The sequence below is a fragment of the Rissa tridactyla genome, chromosome 4, assembly GCF_028500815.1.
Source record: "Rissa tridactyla isolate bRisTri1 chromosome 4, bRisTri1.patW.cur.20221130, whole genome shotgun sequence".
Lineage (NCBI taxonomy): Eukaryota > Metazoa > Chordata > Aves > Charadriiformes > Laridae > Rissa > Rissa tridactyla.
In genome coordinates, this window is record NC_071469.1 from 91,963,437 (window position 1) to 91,980,417 (window position 16,981).

The following is a 16,981-nucleotide window of genomic DNA, read 5'->3' on the forward strand; positions in this document are numbered from 1 at the left end:
GCGCCGCGCGGCGCCGACGGGCCCGCCCACAGCGCAGCGCAGCCAATCAGCGCCTCCTCCCGCCGCCTCGCCACGCCCTCCGGGCAACGGACGTTCCGTGGCCGTTATCCGCCCCTCCCCTCAGCGAGATCGCCCACTAGCGGGCGGGGGGACCCAGCACCCGGCCGGGGGCCGGTGGAGGGGTGGCCGTGGGCGGTAACGGCGGCCTGCGGAGCTCGGCCCCGCCGCCCCGGTCCCGCCCCACCTCCGCGCCTCCCGCTGCGATTCGATGAAAACAAACCACGTATATATTGCTCGGGAGGAAAAAAAAGGAGGAAACCACTTCTGCCCCGTGTGAGGATCGAACTCACGACCTTCAGATTATGAGACTGACGCGCTACCTACTGCGCTAACGAGGCTCCTCGAAAGGCGTCGTCCCGCGCGGCCCTGTTGTCCCCACATGTTCTCCTGACCTAACCTTTTTTTGCAAATCGCTCTTTTTTCCTAGCTGTATTCCTGAAAGAGCCCTTCGGGGCTCCTGAACATCCTCATCCGGGAATGGGCCGCGAGGGCTGCATTGACGACGCGCTGGCAAGGAAATCAAGTTGTTTCCACTTCATTACAAAAATTAAAGGCCACCTCGTTTGCCTCTCTGCGGTGAAGAGTCACGGTTCCACTGGGGTTTCTGCAGTGAAATGAACTCCGTGCGTTTCGCTGAAGCGCTCAGCAGAAGAGGGTTCCCTGCAGCGCCGGCAGAAGTGCTGCCCTGGATCGGGATGGACGGGCCTCACCCTCCGTGAGGGTCTCCAGGCAGCACTCACTGTGGCAATACAGGTACCTAAACTGGAAGACGGGAAAACAGACTTTTGATGCAAAAAGTCTCCAAACCTCACCCACAAGAATCACTGTAGAGCAGCTGTTCGCCTGCAGAAGATGAAGGAGGAATGGACAACAGACAAGAAGAAATGTTTGGGACAAGATATCGGGGCAAGAGGAGAGATGCTGGGACAGCCTGAGGATTTTGCCAAGGGTCTAGTGGGCAGCTCGTATTGTCGATACCCTGATTTCCAAGGATCTGGCTGGCCATGCACTCAGGACGATGAGGTGATGAGCCCAGGCTGCCAGCTCGTGGTGTGAACAGAGCTGCTACGGCCGCAGGATGAGTCAACACGTGGCTTCTTACAGCCTGAACCTCTGCATTCCTCCCTCCAACACTGCCCGCGTGTGGAACGAGGATGTCACTTTTGATAGCGGGGCTTCAGGGACGGATGAGTGTAGCGCCCACCATTCTGACTAAATTCAGAAAAGCTCCTCCAAGCATCTAAAAAAATGGCACGTGGACAATGAGTCACCTAAACCAAACATCAACTGTTTGGAAACATGTCTGTAGCTGGTTTACACCTGGACTGAATCACATGGGTTTTCCCCCACGTTACATTACGCTCAGCTGGTACTCAAAGTTTCTGACACAGCTCTAGAAGGCCTTGTCATGTCTGTTTGTTTAGGAACTGATGGATTCATGGAGGGGACAGGAAAAGTACTGATGGCAAGGATTTTCATGTGAATGAAACCAAAGATGTCCTTGGTGACATTGCCTCGAGCAGAAACTCAGCAGTCTACAGCACACACATGCTTTCCTCTCTCTTGCATTTTCTATTTTTGTCTGGACTTTCTTCTTTCTCCTTTTCCTCTGAATGCTCCCGATGTGCCTCATTACCCTACAACCTTCTCTCCCTTTACCTCACCCACCTGACCCCTATAACCATATCCCATGGCCTTGGCTCCACGGATGGTGAGCCACCGCGACCTCCTCCGTCACTGAGGACCTCCTGGCCCACTGACCCCCCTTCCAGTTCAACCCAGCAGAAGGCAGGACAGCCTATCGTAAATCCATGCCACTTCCCACAGAGCTCCATTGCCACATGCCTGTTTCCTCCAGATTAAGAGGAAGAAGGGGAAAAGTCTGGCTGGCTGGAAGGCTGTGCCCACCTCCATGATGCACCGATGTCACCTGGCAGGGAGCGAAGCCCAGCAAACTCAGAGGGAATGCGACAAGCCCTGGGAGCTCATGGTGCTTGGGAATAACAACATTTCCCCTTCTCATGGAGCAGAGTGGGGGAATCCCAGCCTCGCATCACATTACAGTGGAGAAACAATCACTGTCACCCCTCCAACTCTCCAGACCCAGACAGAAAAGGTTCCCAGTGCTGTTCTTGTGGACCATCACACAGTAGTTACAAGCAAACAGTTTGCTGGGCACAGCAAAGCTCCTCGGGGCCCGGAAGGCAGAGAGCTGGTGCAGAACGGAGTGCTTATAACTGAATATAACTTACAACTTCAGCATTTACCACCCTGTCATCGGACTATAAAATTGGCACTTTCTCCTCTGTGTGACTGAATCCATTATCTGACTCTACCAGCTTCATTTGTGACGATGGGGAAAACATTAAAAGTGCGTTATCATCAACTCCCATCCTCTGTGGCGCTACCAAGTGTCTGAGCACCTTTTTTTGTAAACATCGCAGACTAATAGCCCAGAGCTTCCCAGTCCCGCTGGTTCAGGCAGGCAGCTTGCAGCCATTACCACAGGGCTCTTGAAAAAGGACGTACTGAAAAGGGAAATTTTATTGTTTTGTTTCCCTTCAGCAATTAAGGAGCTGATGCAGCTCTGGCTGTAGTCAATTAGCCTTCACGCTCACTCTAAAGGGCTTTGGATTGGTCCCAAAGTTAAGTGTCCTCATTTTCTGTAATCCTGGAAGTGTTTATGCCTTCCCAGCCTCTGAGCAGGGATGAGCCAGCTGATGGCATATCCAGCCAATTATAACCTGAGCGGCGAGGAGAGAATTATTTATTTTTCCATTTGGCAAGAGGGACAGAAAAGTATGGCAAGGCAAGCCGAGACAGATGAACAAGCCCTCCTTGCAAGCCCTGTTTGCCACACAAAGTATTTGCAGCGTGTTTTTTTGGCATGAGCCTGCAGTGCGATTTCTGCTTTGTCATAAGCATCCTTGGAGGCAGGACACTGTGGAGAGAGAATATTTCAATAGAAAGACCAAAGAATTTTGCTTTGGTTTTTATGATGTACATATTTTCATCTCAGATATCTGTTCTTTGCTATTTTAAGCTGGAAAATAGCACTTCTCATCCTGATTTTAGTATTTCTTATCTTCCTGCTTTTTGTCTGGACGTTGATCTCACCAGATTGCACAGGATAAACTGATCAGTGGACAGGCTGGGCTCTTCAGGGACAATCCAGTGTGCTGCAGAAAACGCTGCTGATGACTCAGGAAGGGTTTTGCATCCTCCTGCTTCAGAGCTGAGCTCACAGTCCTCTCTTTATGAAAGAAGGTATGGTTTTTCTTCAACACACCGTCCTTGCAGTGAGGTATTAGTCGATCTGATGATCAGCTGCGGTCTGAGAGCTTGGGGTCACCCCAGACTTTACAGCACTTGTACCAGAAGCAGTTGTTGTTCTTTCTTCTTTGGCCACGGTCCAGCCTGAACAATTTCATTGTGCCCAGCACCTCTGGCAGCTCAGTTCGCAGCAGCATTACCCTGCCCGGGACAGATCACGGGACTGGCAGTCAGGTGTTGGAGATGCTATTACTGGGTCGGCTGCTGAGCAATGGTTGTGCAATCGCCGGCGGCTCGCTGAGCCTCTGCACGCCTCAGTTTCTCATGATGTAAATAAGCAGGGTGTTTACTGAAGCCACAGGCTACGTAGTACTCAGTTAATATTTGAATATGCGTGGAATTGCTTAAATCCTAGAATTATTTAAAATCAGTGGAAGACTTTGTTGCATGCTGTATTATTCCACAATTTCCCTGCTATGCCTCCCGCACTCACACTCTCATTACTGCTTGCCAAGAGGTTATGGGTCTTTTTGAGTGAAAGGTAGTACATAAACATAAGTTATTGTTGCTTACACCAACTGATTTACTGTGTTTCCTTGTGAAACCAGTGGCTCCCATTTAAAACTGGATCCTGGAGCCAAGAAATGTTTGCTGGAACAGCAGGAGCAACTGATGTCAGGGTTACAGTACACAGCAATGATGTCTTGGGCAATACTTCTTGCAGGGGGAGTGCAATGAGTTTTCAGCCAAACATTCTAAGAAAATGGTGTTTTTATGACGACATCACGCACGTCTGTCTGTTAGTTTGGATTTACCATCCAGAAAAACATCTAATAATCTCAAAAGCGTCATATTCCAGAAGTCTTGTGAAATAGGTGGCCAGATAGAGGTGAGAGCCAGTGTCAGTGTTCCCACTGAGGGACAGGTGCATCTGTTGTCAGACCTCAAAGAAAAAGCACCAAGGGAAAATGTTCTGCGAGTGGGTTTCTTTAGTTTCACTTTTCTCAAATTATACTTTTATATCCCCTGAAAATAGAGATGTTTTGTCATTCTCATCACTTCTTGCTAGAGTTCTCCTAACTCAGAAGGTGACTTCTGCAGAGAAATTTGAATTTAGGAATTTGTTCATAGGTTAGGCGCCATCTTAAGACAAATTTTAGACTAAAACTTCCCAGAAGAGTTATTTTAAGTCATTGCAATCAATTCACTATAATCTGATTCTACCTGCAAGTCTCCAATAACGGCTGCCCACTGTATTAAAAAAAATCAAGGCCCACACTGATCTTGAGCTGAGCTAGATCAATAACAACAATTCATGATAAAATAACTGAGGGAAGGTATTTTGATTCAGGTTTAAATGCAAGTTACTCTCAGCACCGTGTCCTTCCTTTTATTTTATGGGGATTTTCTCTCTGTGTTTCTGGTGAATTTAATACTGCTGACAGCTGCTGAGCTAATAGCCCTAGACGCTAAAGTGCTGTCTTCCAGCAAGAGTGTAGCGCTGCAGAGGAATAGCTTTGTCTATACACTGTAAAAAGCCTTTTCAGTACTGTTGTACCAGAGAAATGAGAGGATGGTTTATAATTCTGATCGTGAAATACACTCGCTTTGTTGCGAGGCAGCTCATATGGAAAAGATAGGAAAAGTGGGAGTTTTTCCCCAGGGAAATGCTGTAAATACCAGCTAGGGTTCAGAGTCACCATTCATACTGGCTTTCTAACAAAAAAAACCACCAAACCCAACCTTCTGTAAGATACAACAGTTGGGAAAGCTTGGCTTTTCTTTACTTTAGACTTAGATTTAGCATACCCTGGTGTACAGGGTGCAGACACAAGGATCCGAGCTGCAATCCAAACCCAGCTTGTGCTCTAACCTGCTTTGTAAGTTTGGGCAAATCCCATCTGTTTTGCTTCGTGAAAAACTAGGGCTGACAGGTATTGTAAGAGATTATTTACCCCATCCTTTTCCTTAAGGAAAAAACAATTCTCCCTAAATCAGAACAGACGTTTTACTAATTTCTTGTTAAATAAAAATATCCAATGGTGACTATTCCACTGCTTTTCTAGGCAATTTGTTGCGATGCTTACCCTTAACCCGACGTCTAATTTCTATCGCCTTTTCCAAGATGTAAGCTCATTATTTCTTGTCCTAGACTCACTGCATGCAGAGAAAAGCTAATTCCCTCCTGCTCTGCAGCAACCTTTTGCATATTTGAAGATGATATAATGGCTCCTTTCAGTTACGTCTTCTCTTCTTCAGACTAAATGCTTTGTAAAGTGTTCTAAGACTAGAATGAAAATGCTCTGCAGGCTAGATTTTTAAAGGGCTCTGTTCCAGCGTAGTCACCAAGTTTGAAGTGAAAGCATTTTCAAAAGCAGCATTTTCTCACCAGGGATAGAGAATCGCGCTTAGGCAGAGCTGGTCCCAAAGGCTATGTCCATTCTGTCATCCCAACTGCGCCTAACACCTTTCGCAAATCCAGACTCACCAACCGTCTGCGCTGTCGTCACGCAGACACAGGCGAAGGCTGAGGTGAGGAGGGAAAGGTCAAGCGAGTCTCGGTGTGGATCTAAGTTTTCCTTCTCACAGTCTCTGCAGATTATTCATGAGCGGAACATGCGATAGCCCAGCCTGTCAGCAGATACTCTGATTGTGGCTCTCCCTAAGCACCATATGGATGCTTTCAGCCCTGCTAACAGTTGGTAGCGTGGATGAAAACCACATGACATGCAGTGCTCCGTATTGCCGGCCCTGCCACGGGGACTGACCTGTACACCCCAAAAACGACGCTATATATTTTCACTGGGGTTTGTCCTCCTGCCCACAGCCACACAGCCTGTGGCAGCCCTTGAAGTACAACTCTGAAAGTGGCAGGATTTCCTCATCCCAAAAAATGGTTTTTAAAAGGCAGACATTTAAATAAGAAAGAAGTCTGTTGAAACAGAAATTTGGGATTTGCTAGTTTAAGTTTCAGATGTATCAGCCTTCAGATGATCACCCACTACGTCTCACCTGCCGTCCCTGGACAGTGATGTGATGGGTAGAGCATTCACAGACCTTAGGGCTGTTTTTCTTTCCTTGGTTAGTCACATCTTTAATGGTCACATCCTATAATTATACCGCCACCGGAACTGTATGACCCTGAATCACAAAATTAGGTAACGAACCCTCATTCCAGCATGTGAGCGCAGCATCACTCTAACTTCAATGCATCGTTCCACCCCAAAAAATGTAAAAACCCTGATAATCTCTAAGTTGGTTAGAAAATGGTCCTTCTCCTTCTGCTCGTAAGGACACCACTGACTGCAACACCCCGCGCCCTCAGCCACTGGACTGTACAGCAAGATTGTGTAGCCCTAATTGCTGCAAAACCGTTCCTATATTTCAAAACATGGTGCCAGGAACATATGTGAGAGAAGGAGAAAGAAAGGCAGCTGAAAGTCCACAGCCAACAGCTTGTGTCAGAAAGCTGCTGAAGGAGGAAACAGTTGGGCATTTTTGATCGCGACACGGTATCTGCAGGATGAACGCGAGCAAACTTGGCTTGTGACTGGAATTGTGTTTGCGATCTAATCAATTCCTGACAAACCGCACGAGCCCGGGTGGTGGGCTTCAAAGTAAATTGGAAAACCTGCCCCTAAAATGGTGTTCCCCGAAAGTATACTTTGCCACGGCCTCCTCATACTTTTGTCTGTCTGTGCTGAAGGCAAAGTGAAGGCAAATCGCCAAACTTGCACCTCTACATGGAGGCAGAGTCGCTCAAGAGCACATGTTGAAGGGGGACATGGTGGGCCACTCCGAGGTGGCTGGGTGTTGCTGAGAGGGAATGTGGCAGGGCTCTCTGAGGCGGCCATGGCTGTGTGTCGCCGAGGGTGGACACTAGCAGGGCACTCTGAGGCAGCCAACACCATATATCACTGAGGGGAGGACACTGGCAGGGCTCTCTGAGGCGGCCATGACTGTGTTGTTGAAGGGCAACATGGCAGGGCTCTCTGAGGTGGTCATCACCACGTATCACTGCGGGGGGACACTGGCAGGGCACCCTGAAGTGGCCATGCCTGCGTGTTGCTGAGCAGGGGACATGGCAGGGCACTCTGAGGCTGCCATCACCACGTATTGCTGAAGGGGGGACATGGCAGGGCTTTCTGAGGCGGCCATGGCTGCGTGTCACCGAGGGTGGGCACTGGCAGGGCTCTCTGAGGCAGCCGTCACCATGTACTGCTGAGGGTGGACACCGTCACGGCACTCTGCAGTGGCCATAGCTGTGTGTCGCCGAGCGGGGGACATGGCAGTGCCCTCTGTGGCAGCCACGGCTGTGTGTCGCTGAGGGGGAGCCACGGCAGGGCTGAGGCGGCCATGGCAGCGTGTCGCCGGGGAGGCGCACGGCAGGGCACTGAGGCGGCCACAGCCGTGTCCCCCGCGGGACGAGGCGGCCGGTGGCGGAGGAGCAGTGGGATACCCGTCCCGTCCCGCCCCGCCACACTCAAGATGTCGTCGGCGCCGCCGCGGCGGTGCCCGCCCCGCCGTGACGCGCGGCGTCAGCTGACGGCGGAGCCGCCGGTGGTGGCGGGGGGCGGGCGCCGGCACTCGCAGTTGTCCGCCGCCGCCGCGCAGAGCCGCCGCCGGGCCTGAGGCCGAGCCGTCGCCGCCGCCGCCATGCCCTCGGAGAAGAGCTTCAAGCAGCGCCGCACCTTCGGTGAGCTCCCCGGGAAGGGGCGCGGCGGGGCAGGGTCGCTGACAGGTCCCCGCCGGCCGCCCCGGCCCCCTCCGGGCCTCGTCGGTCGGCGGGCGGGCCGCGGCGGGGGGGGCCGGCGGTGGCTGCCCTCGCTGTGTTAGGGGGTGGAAATCGGTGAGGCGGGGAGGGGATAGAGCTTGTTAGGAGCGGCGGAGATCGCCGGGGCGGCTCCTGCTGGCAGCGGGGGTCCGCGGCCGGAGCGGGCCCGGCCGCCCTGCCCCGGTCCGCGGGGCCGCCGAGGGCTGGGCGGGTGTCCCCGGCCGCTGTCGTCGCCTGCTCGGGGCTGGAATGGAAACAAACCCCGGCCCGGCCTCCGCTGCCCTGCGCGGCCGCGGGACTCGTTCTGCCCCGACAAGGCGGGCCGAGCCGCTCCGCTGTGGGGACAGAGCCTGGAAGTTTGGGGCAGGGTCTTCTTTGGGTGTCCGAGGGTGGAGGTGGGTGGCAAGTGGGTGCCCCGGGGCGATCCCAGCGCTGCGTTGGGAGAGGGGCCTTGGGGTGGGGAGATCGGCTCTCCACATCGTCCATTATCGGCCGCAGAATTCCCAGGAGCCTGGAAACAACACTGTGCGTTGTGTGCCAGGAGCTGGGCCTGCCCTTCCCTACCGACCCGTCTGCTCAGTGTTCGGCTTCGTCCCCGCTATTGACAGCAGAATTAAGCTCCACTTGCTGTTTGGTACTTGGCGCGGTGTGAGGAATTCTCTGCCCGGGGAGTTGCGAGTGATCTGGGATGTATGCTTCCTGCCTCCGTTTAGTTGTTGAAAACTAGCAAAGGCATCGAAAAGAGCTGTGTAATGACGGCTAGGGAAATGAGATTAGTCCCTTTCTAGAAGGAACAGCCTTGATAGAGCAGTGCCAACAATTCTTTCTGTGCTTAGGATGGGACCAAAGCAATCAAAGAGCTCAGTATCTGTTCATGTGTGTCAGTGAGGTAGGCTGAAATGCTCTGAGGCTAACAAGAACTGGCAGCGTAACCTATTTCTGCGTGAACTATAAAATCCCGTACGTAAAATGGAATCGGTGGAAGTAATTGATCCAGATTTTCTTTTCCTTCTGCCTTTGGGTTAAAGTCAAGCTGCTTAAGAGAGCTTTCTGGTGTGCCCACCCTTGTCTTGGCTGTTCTGTTAAACATAAGCTGTTCTATGCATTGAAGTGGGGAGAATTTTGATCTAATGGAGTCTGTGTTTAAGCTGCCCCTTTTCTTGGAGTCTTCCAAAACTGTTGTTGACCCCGTCGCCTGTCAGCAGCCTCTGTTGCAGGTATTAAGTTCAGCTAGGATGGCAGCCAAGCAGTTGCCACTGCAACTAATGTCGTCAGAGAACAGTGTTTATCTGTGGCTGACTGAAGCCTGATTTTGAACATGCCATATACAATAATCTCAATGATTTGTCCGGTTTATGTCCCTTCCACTCCAGGGAGTTCTGCTGAATAACATTGCCGCTAACAAACCTGTTTCAGCTGAAAAGTTGGTCAAACTTCTCTGTGGTTGCTGGGTTGACGATTGGTCTCATTCCCTCCCCATTTCTCTTGTGTTTCTGGTTAATCTTAAAAAGTATTTTAATTAGCTAGTATCTCTGCCCTTGAAGTGTTAATGCTGGTCTGTAAGAGCGTGGCTTGGGCTGTGAGATGTGAAGCAGGATGGCCTTCAGGTTCTTGGTCAGGTGGAGGCTTTGCATATTCCTTGCCTTAGTTCTGCTTGATTCACCTGCTTAAAACCGTGATTCACGTGAGTTGCATTTCCTTACTGGGCTCTTAAAAAGGCGCAGAGATGTATTTCATGCACACAGACTTAATATGGACTAATGGAGAGGTGAGTGATGTTATTGCTGAGTGACGGGACAGGTAGTGTGTCCTGTGCATTAGCATACCAGCAAGGAGTTGGGCTGATGGGTGCTGATCTAAGCTCTTCCTCTCCCGTGAGCAGCACCTCTCTCTGTTAAAGCTGTGATGCAACACTAAATCCTCTCTCTGAGAGGTGTTTATAAGATGGAGATGGCCTGGAAAGCTCCGGCCCGCTGAAAAGAGCTGGAGAGGTTAAAATTGAGTTCACTGAATCTGAAAGTAGGAAGAGTATAAGCAGATGCAACTGCCTCTAAAAGCAACTGTGCCTGTTTACTTTGGCTCAGACGTGTACTTTAGCCTGGTTTATAATATCTGTGCTATTAATATTGATGTCTGAGGAGAGGTGAACTTTGTTCTGAAAACTGGCACAGAGGACGGTGAAATGCCTAGGTACACAAGAACTTACCAACAGCTTCCGCAACAATGGGTGCGGCATAAACAAAATAGAAAACTGTAATTCAGTAATAGTAGAACGCACGGCGTAAGCTGATGCTGCCAGGCTTCGGCTAGGCTTAGGTCTCAGATAATTGTTGACAACTTCCTCTTTTGGGATCTTTAAGAAATAGTACGGAATATTTAGTCGTTAACTTGGGTGGTGTAATTTGATGCCATAAATTTAGGAGATTAAATGTCTGCTTTACAGGGCAGAAAATGAGGTGTGTGGGGAAGAAGCTATCTCGTTTATCACTTTCTAGAGTTCCAGGCAGCGTGCATGCAGTACTTGTCACCTTGGCTTAGAGAGCAAAGTATCATCTGTCAAAGGAGAGGTTTTACTTCTGACAGTGCTGTCCCATCTGAAAACTGTTTTGCCTGAATTTCATTTTGTGGCTTTTACTAACATGCAGTCCCTCTTTTCAGGGGTGGAGAGATAAGGTAATAACAGCATTAACTGTGGATGTTTGAAAAGACTTTTTTTTAATCTCTTGCAGAGCAAAGAGTGGAAGATGTACGACTGATTCGAGATCAGCATCCAACTAAAATACCAGTAAGTCTGGTTCTTTTAACCTCAATTTCCAGTCTCGTGTTCTTTTTAGTAGCTAGAAACCCATAAAAGATCTGTCCTGATGAGACCAAATTAAAATTTGGCTGTTCAGGCTCTTTAAGCTTGGATTTCAGAAACATTCTTGAACTAGTAACCAGCAGTCAGTGTGGTAGAGCAAGGTGCTAGCTGGGGACTGGAGGAAATGGGGTTTCCTGTGTACTGAAGTTGCATGTTGTAACTTCAAAGAAAACCACGCCCCGGCTGAGCTCTGAGATTCTCCTGAGTGTTCTGCTCTTCTCATCTCAGTGTTTTTCTTCTCCAAAAGAAGAGTCTGCAGAGGCTAACCAAGAAGAATAGGCAGTAATGTAAAGACAGTTACGATTTTTATCACCAGTTTGTGCTGAGAAAGACAGAAATGTTTGCCTACTGGGAAACGGGCCTTTGCTTGAGGTCTCCAGAAATGCTGTTTGGCCCTCAAACCCCTCCACCCTGGTGCTGGCCCACCTCAAAGAAGGCATCAGCCCTCACCTTGTCTCTGTACTTTAGCTGGTCAGCTCCACATGCTGCCTGAATTTTTATTTTCTTTTATTTATGGCATCCTCAAGGTTACAAATGCAAAGCAAAGCATTCTAGGAAGCAAAAGGCGTGGATTGTGATCTATTACTGATGAGTTCTTCGCAACTGGTGGGCTTTTGTGTGACCACAGTAAGCAATAAATACAACTGTCCTTATGGCCATTTGGTGGAACAGGAAAGGTCTCAGGAGATCTTGGGGGGCAGAAATGAGAACTTAATTGGACACCTCAGCCTGTGGTTCTCAGTGATGAGAGCTGGTGATCCCTGGGAATGGAAATTCTTCTGTCAACAAACTGCTTGCAGACTGTCTGCAGTTCCGGTGCAAGTTCATGAACAGAGGCAGTTGTTGCCTCCGTGTCAAATAGAAACTGAAAGGTTTTCGGTTTTCCTTTAGCTTTAAACTAGTTCATCTCGAAGCTGCTGCTTGCTGTTTTACTATGCTGTTGGGCATGGGAACAAGTGATATTTTATAGCAGAGATTTTCTGACTTTTCTGGAATTTGTGGGTTTCCCCAAAAGGCCCTTTCCTAACAAAGCTGGTTCCTGACAGAAGATTGCTTTTTCACCTACCTTTCACAGATCACTTAGCCGTAGTCCCCAAGCTCTGTGACCACAGATTGAAAGCCATTGATTTATAGCAAAACTCTCATTACTGGCAATAATTCAGAGGTACCTAAGCAAATCGCTGCAGATGCAGTGATGCAAACTCACAACTATGGCAGAGGCCTGCTGGGATCCCTGAAGGCTTGCTGTGGTTGCCTGTCCATGTCCTAGCTTGAGTCATTGCCTCGTTATTATCATTAACAGTTCTGGTTGAGATAAGATGGCAATGTCACGCTAGATGGTGAATTCCTCCTGTCCTGTCAACATCCTTCATTTTTCTGTTGGAAATATTATCTATTGGTTATGATCTACCTTTTTAAAAATGGTAGTGTTTTGGGTTTGGTTTTTTTTTTTTCCAGAATGAGCCAGCATTTATTTAAACTGGTGTACGGAAGTCTTTCTCTGATATAATTAAATTGGCTCAATATCACTTCACCTGTGCAACTTTTGAATATCAACACAGCCAGACCCCGTGAGCATGGAAATGATCCAAGTGAATGGTGTCACGTAGCTACCGTTGATTTAAAAACAACAAAACCCACATGGCTGTGGAAACGGGAGCGCACAAATTCTGAGATCATTTCTTAAAAGCAGGAACTAAATACAGTTGCTGGGCAGGGTGCTACTTAAATTGGCAAATCTGCAATTTCCTTGTGAATTAAGTAGTTACTACATAATAATCTTAACAGAATTACTGGTTCCTAAGCGTGCTGTCTTGAGATTAAGGAGGAGGAAATTGTCTCCTTTGAGGTTTTATACCCTTCAAAAGTAGCTTTCTCTCCTGCATTAGAGTAACCATGGGAGGTGAATGGAATAGCATACTCACCTGGAGGTGTAGTTCTTCGAAAGAGATGGCCTGAAACTGGAGAAATTCTAGTGAAAACTGGTTCAGTTTGCAGACTTCCATAGCAGCCCGAGCCCATGGTCAGCCACACTAATGCGTTAGAGGGAAATGTGCTTTATCTCTTCTTGAGTTTCCTTGTTGCTGGGTAATTCATTGCTAGATTAAATGATTCCAGCAAGTGAGCTGTTCTCAAACGGCACCGAAGCTGTGGATGTTTGCTATTAAATGCCTGTTTGTTACCCCTTCCTGCAGTGACTCTTGCAAACGGAACAAAAGGCACGTGAAGATGGTTGTTCCTTTTCAGATTCGAGATACTTCGTTCACAAACGAAGGGAAATGGAGTTTAGCGTAAATGCTTGTACTTTGTTATGTGTAAAATGGAGGGGGCAGCTGAGGGCACCAGACACCGTTTCTGCATTTCACATCTTCTGCTCCTTTCTTTTTGTTTCTTTTTAGGTGATCATTGAAAGGTACAAGGGAGAGAAGCAGCTTCCAGTTTTGGATAAGACCAAGTTCCTGGTGCCAGATCATGTCAACATGAGCGAGCTAATCAAAATTATCAGGTAGTATGCTGTGATTTCAATGTAAGTTGCATCGACCTAAGGCTATAATTCTTTGTTAATTTCCCAGCTGGTCTATGCATTTGGGAACTCTTTAAATGGAAAATTCATCTAATGAGCGCTTGGTGCCATCACTAGGACAAATGCACGAGAAGGTGCTTTTCCTTTGGCTTCGCTGGGAAAAAACTCTGAAAAGAGCTGAGCTGGTAGTCTGCTTTCAAGAGAAATAACTATTTCCCAGAGATGTAGGAGGGAGTCTGGGGCCGCGAATCCCTGTCTAACATGGGTGATTCTGGCCCAGGGCTCCAGCGCTTCCTGCTTGGCTATTTTAGGATGCCTTCTTGGTGTTCTGCCTGGGAGTCTCTCTTTGGAGAGCCTGCCTCTTCCCACCCACTGGAGGGGGAGTTTGGGCTCATAGCCAGAGCTCTGAGCTGTTGCTTAGGGTTGATGTTGGCACCCTTTGATCATGAAATGAGGTTTGCCTTAATGACAGTGTTGAAGCCTGCAAAAGACACGTTCAGACCAGTGTCTTTCTTTTTGTCCCAGTTGCTTGCACAGACTGTGGCTTGAGTACTGCTCCGCTCTGGTGCTTGAGCTTTGCTTGCAAGAAAAGGCAAAGGGGAAGTAGCCACGGTGTGGAAGTTGGGTGGTCTAAAATTGTGGTCAGAAATTCTGCTAGAAGTGCATTTCTCCTGGCTTAACGTCAAGAAGGAATATCTCATTAGTAAGAGTTCTCAAGCGGTAAACCTGGAAGTTAGCAGCAAACCAGAGTTTGCTTTTTGTTGGTCACAGTGTAGCAGGAAGCTGGTTCTTAGAGGCCACAAGCTGTAAAAATGGAGAGTTTTCCCGCACGTCCAAACAATTCCCTGCCTCGGAGGCTTGTACAAAAACCATCTGTTGCAAGCAAATCCCAGCTCTTACTTGAACAAGAAAGTGAGATAGGATTTTGGAAACAGGAACCACATTGCTCAAGTCTTCCAGAATTTCTCATGAACATTAAAGGCCCTGGGCAAAAAGGTTAACAGCAAGTTGAAGAATTTTCCCCGCCTTTTTCTTTGGCTTCATTGTTAATAGGTGACTTGGTCCCAGCTGGACTTGGTCCTTAGCCAGCTCCTCTTGTGCATAGCAAAGCCCGTCCGTCCCAACCCTCAGATAGCTGCTGCCTTCTCTCAGCCTGCTCTCTCTGGAGTGATCAGAGCTTTTTTCTAGCTGCTGCTGCCCCTCAGCAGCGAGCAGAAGCGGCAGGAAGCTCTTCTGATCTGTTCTTTCCTTCTTTCTTTGGTCGCACCTCCACATATCTGAGTGCTTTCTTGGTTTATGAAGTAGTAAGAGAGCTCCTCTCTGCAAACCTGCTTTCCAATAGGCAGTTTAGCAGAAATACCTATTTCCTCCCAACCAGAGCGAGCGATCCAAGGGAAATGCCAAACTTAGAGGTTTACTGTACCACGCAGTCTGTGAAGTCTGTTTCTCTCTGCCTTTCCCATGATACGTCTCCTGGGAGGGAGGAGAAGAGGGGGCAAAATGCTCCGAACGTTAAACACAGGCTGTTACAGAGCTGGTGACAAAGGGAGTTTAAAAGGTCCGGGGCCTTCGCCTGGAAGCTCTGCGCGTCCTCCCTCCCCATCTTCACGCGGAGCTCTCAAGGTCAGCCTGGGTTTACGTTTCCAGGGAGAAGCTGTTGAGCGAAGCTGCGAGCCAAAGGTCCCGCAGGCCTTGCGTGTTTGCTGGTTGTACAGGGATGATGCCACTGCCCCGGCACCATCCTGGCAAGGAGTAACTCTTCCTTTTTTCCTTTTCGCTTCAGTTTAACGCCCTTCCGGAGCGTGGCTTTTCCAGTGAAATAAGGCCGCCTCTCAGTAGATGGATTTGACTGGACTTAGTAGAATTTAATACAGCTTTGAGGTGGGAAGCAAATGCCTTCTGCAGTGGTGGGGCTGCTTTGGGTGGGGACATCTTCCCGCTGTCGGTGGTGGACTTTGTTTTGCCATCTGTCCTGTGTTAATGTGAGTGGAAATGCGTAGTCATCACTGTCAAACTCCTTCCCCTCTCCGCTCCCCCAATCTCCCCCCAACAGGCGACGCCTGCAGCTGAACTCCAACCAGGCGTTCTTCCTCCTGGTGAACGGACACAGCATGGTGAGCGTTTCCACACCCATATCCGAGGTGTACGAGAGCGAGAAGGACGAGGATGGCTTCCTGTACATGGTGTACGCCTCTCAGGAGACTTTCGGAGTGCAATCTTCTGTCTAAGACACGCAAGCGGCTTCTAGCCTAGGATTTTGGTTTACCCTTGGCCGTCACCCCCACTCTTCCCCACACACACCCCAGGGAAAGAAACGGATGTCACCTACGCTCTCAGTACCTTAGCATAGTCTTGCTTTAGCAGGTGTCTCATCTTACCTTGCCTTGTTTGTGACTATTAAACAGTACAGACGAGCACCTCCAGCTTTGAAACCTGCTGTAATATCCCACACAGGCACATTTACATTTCTGGACTTGATGAATGGAACCCAATTGTGCATGTGACAATTGCAAATAAAGGGACACTCGATTGACTTTAACAAGCAAACAGGCACCAGAGAGGAGCTAAAGTGTTTCGTGTGACAGTTTTCTGGAAAATCTCCCTATGATTCCTTAAACCTTTTTTTTTTTTTTAAAAAAAAAAAAAAACCACAAATGGGAAGGCTTCTCATGAGAGCAAATACGTTTTAATGTTCCAAGGCGGAGCCTTGTCTTCTGCAGCTCAGTGAGACTCGTGTCAGTGCTGCAGTGAGTTAAGGCAAGTGCTTGGGGTGAGCTGGGGGAGTACAACTCTTTTTTTTTTGTTTCTGTTTTTTTGTGGCACCACCAATTCAGGAATGGTGCCAGTTTCTGAAGTACTCATACCAAACACCACAGCTTTATTGTAGTTTTAGGAAGTGTTTAACTGTAAAATACACACCTGGACAGGTAACACTGAAATAAATGCTGGTCTGTTATGAATTTCCAATCCCTGTGCGTTCGGTGAAGCACTGTTGTTCACATGGGCTCGCTTCCAAAAGATGATTCCCCCCGGCCTGGAGGTTTGCCGTTCCCTTGCTGGGAGAAGGCAGCGGAGGGACCCCGCTGCCAGCACTCGGGGCTGTGCCGATGGCTGCAGCCGGCCTGGATCGGGCTAGTGCAATCTGAGACAGGAGCAGCGCCTGTCCGCCCCGTCTCCATCTCCTCGGCAGGGCGGATGCGCTCAAAGGCCTCCGATGCAAACGGCTTTGTTGTACACACCTCCATACCACCATCGGACTCGGACACGCCACTGGAATTACCAACCCGCACTGCCTAACCAGTCTCTCGCTTGTTTTGCATGTTACCACCGGGGGTGGGGGGGGGGGTGGGGGGGGGGTCAGGGCAAACCGCTTTTAGAAGCAGCTCAGGTCCAGGAGTGAGTTGCTGTCGAGAGTTGATGAACAAATGCTATTTTATTTTTTTTCCTCCATCACTGAAGTCTCCTGCCACTTGCATGGGGTTTGGAAGAT

General features: G+C 49.1%; 1 protein-coding gene and 1 non-coding gene across 2 annotated transcripts; one reads left to right on the forward strand and one right to left on the reverse strand.

Annotated features, from left to right (window-relative positions):
* Positions 1 to 325: 325 nt before the first annotated feature.
* On the reverse strand, positions 326 to 398 carry TRNAM-CAU (transfer RNA methionine (anticodon CAU)). The gene has a single exon. It is a non-coding gene; the product is annotated as a tRNA-Met (tRNA).
* A 7,474-nt stretch (positions 399 to 7,872) lies between these two features.
* On the forward strand, positions 7,873 to 16,120 carry MAP1LC3B (microtubule associated protein 1 light chain 3 beta). Its single transcript, XM_054197830.1, has 4 exons — positions 7,873 to 8,029; positions 10,837 to 10,892; positions 13,367 to 13,473; positions 15,545 to 16,120. Exons 1-4 carry the CDS (start codon positions 7,990 to 7,992, stop codon positions 15,717 to 15,719), a joined length of 378 nt encoding a protein of 125 aa, XP_054053805.1. The 5' UTR covers positions 7,873 to 7,989; the 3' UTR covers positions 15,720 to 16,120.
* The last annotated feature ends 861 nt before the right edge of the window (positions 16,121 to 16,981 follow it).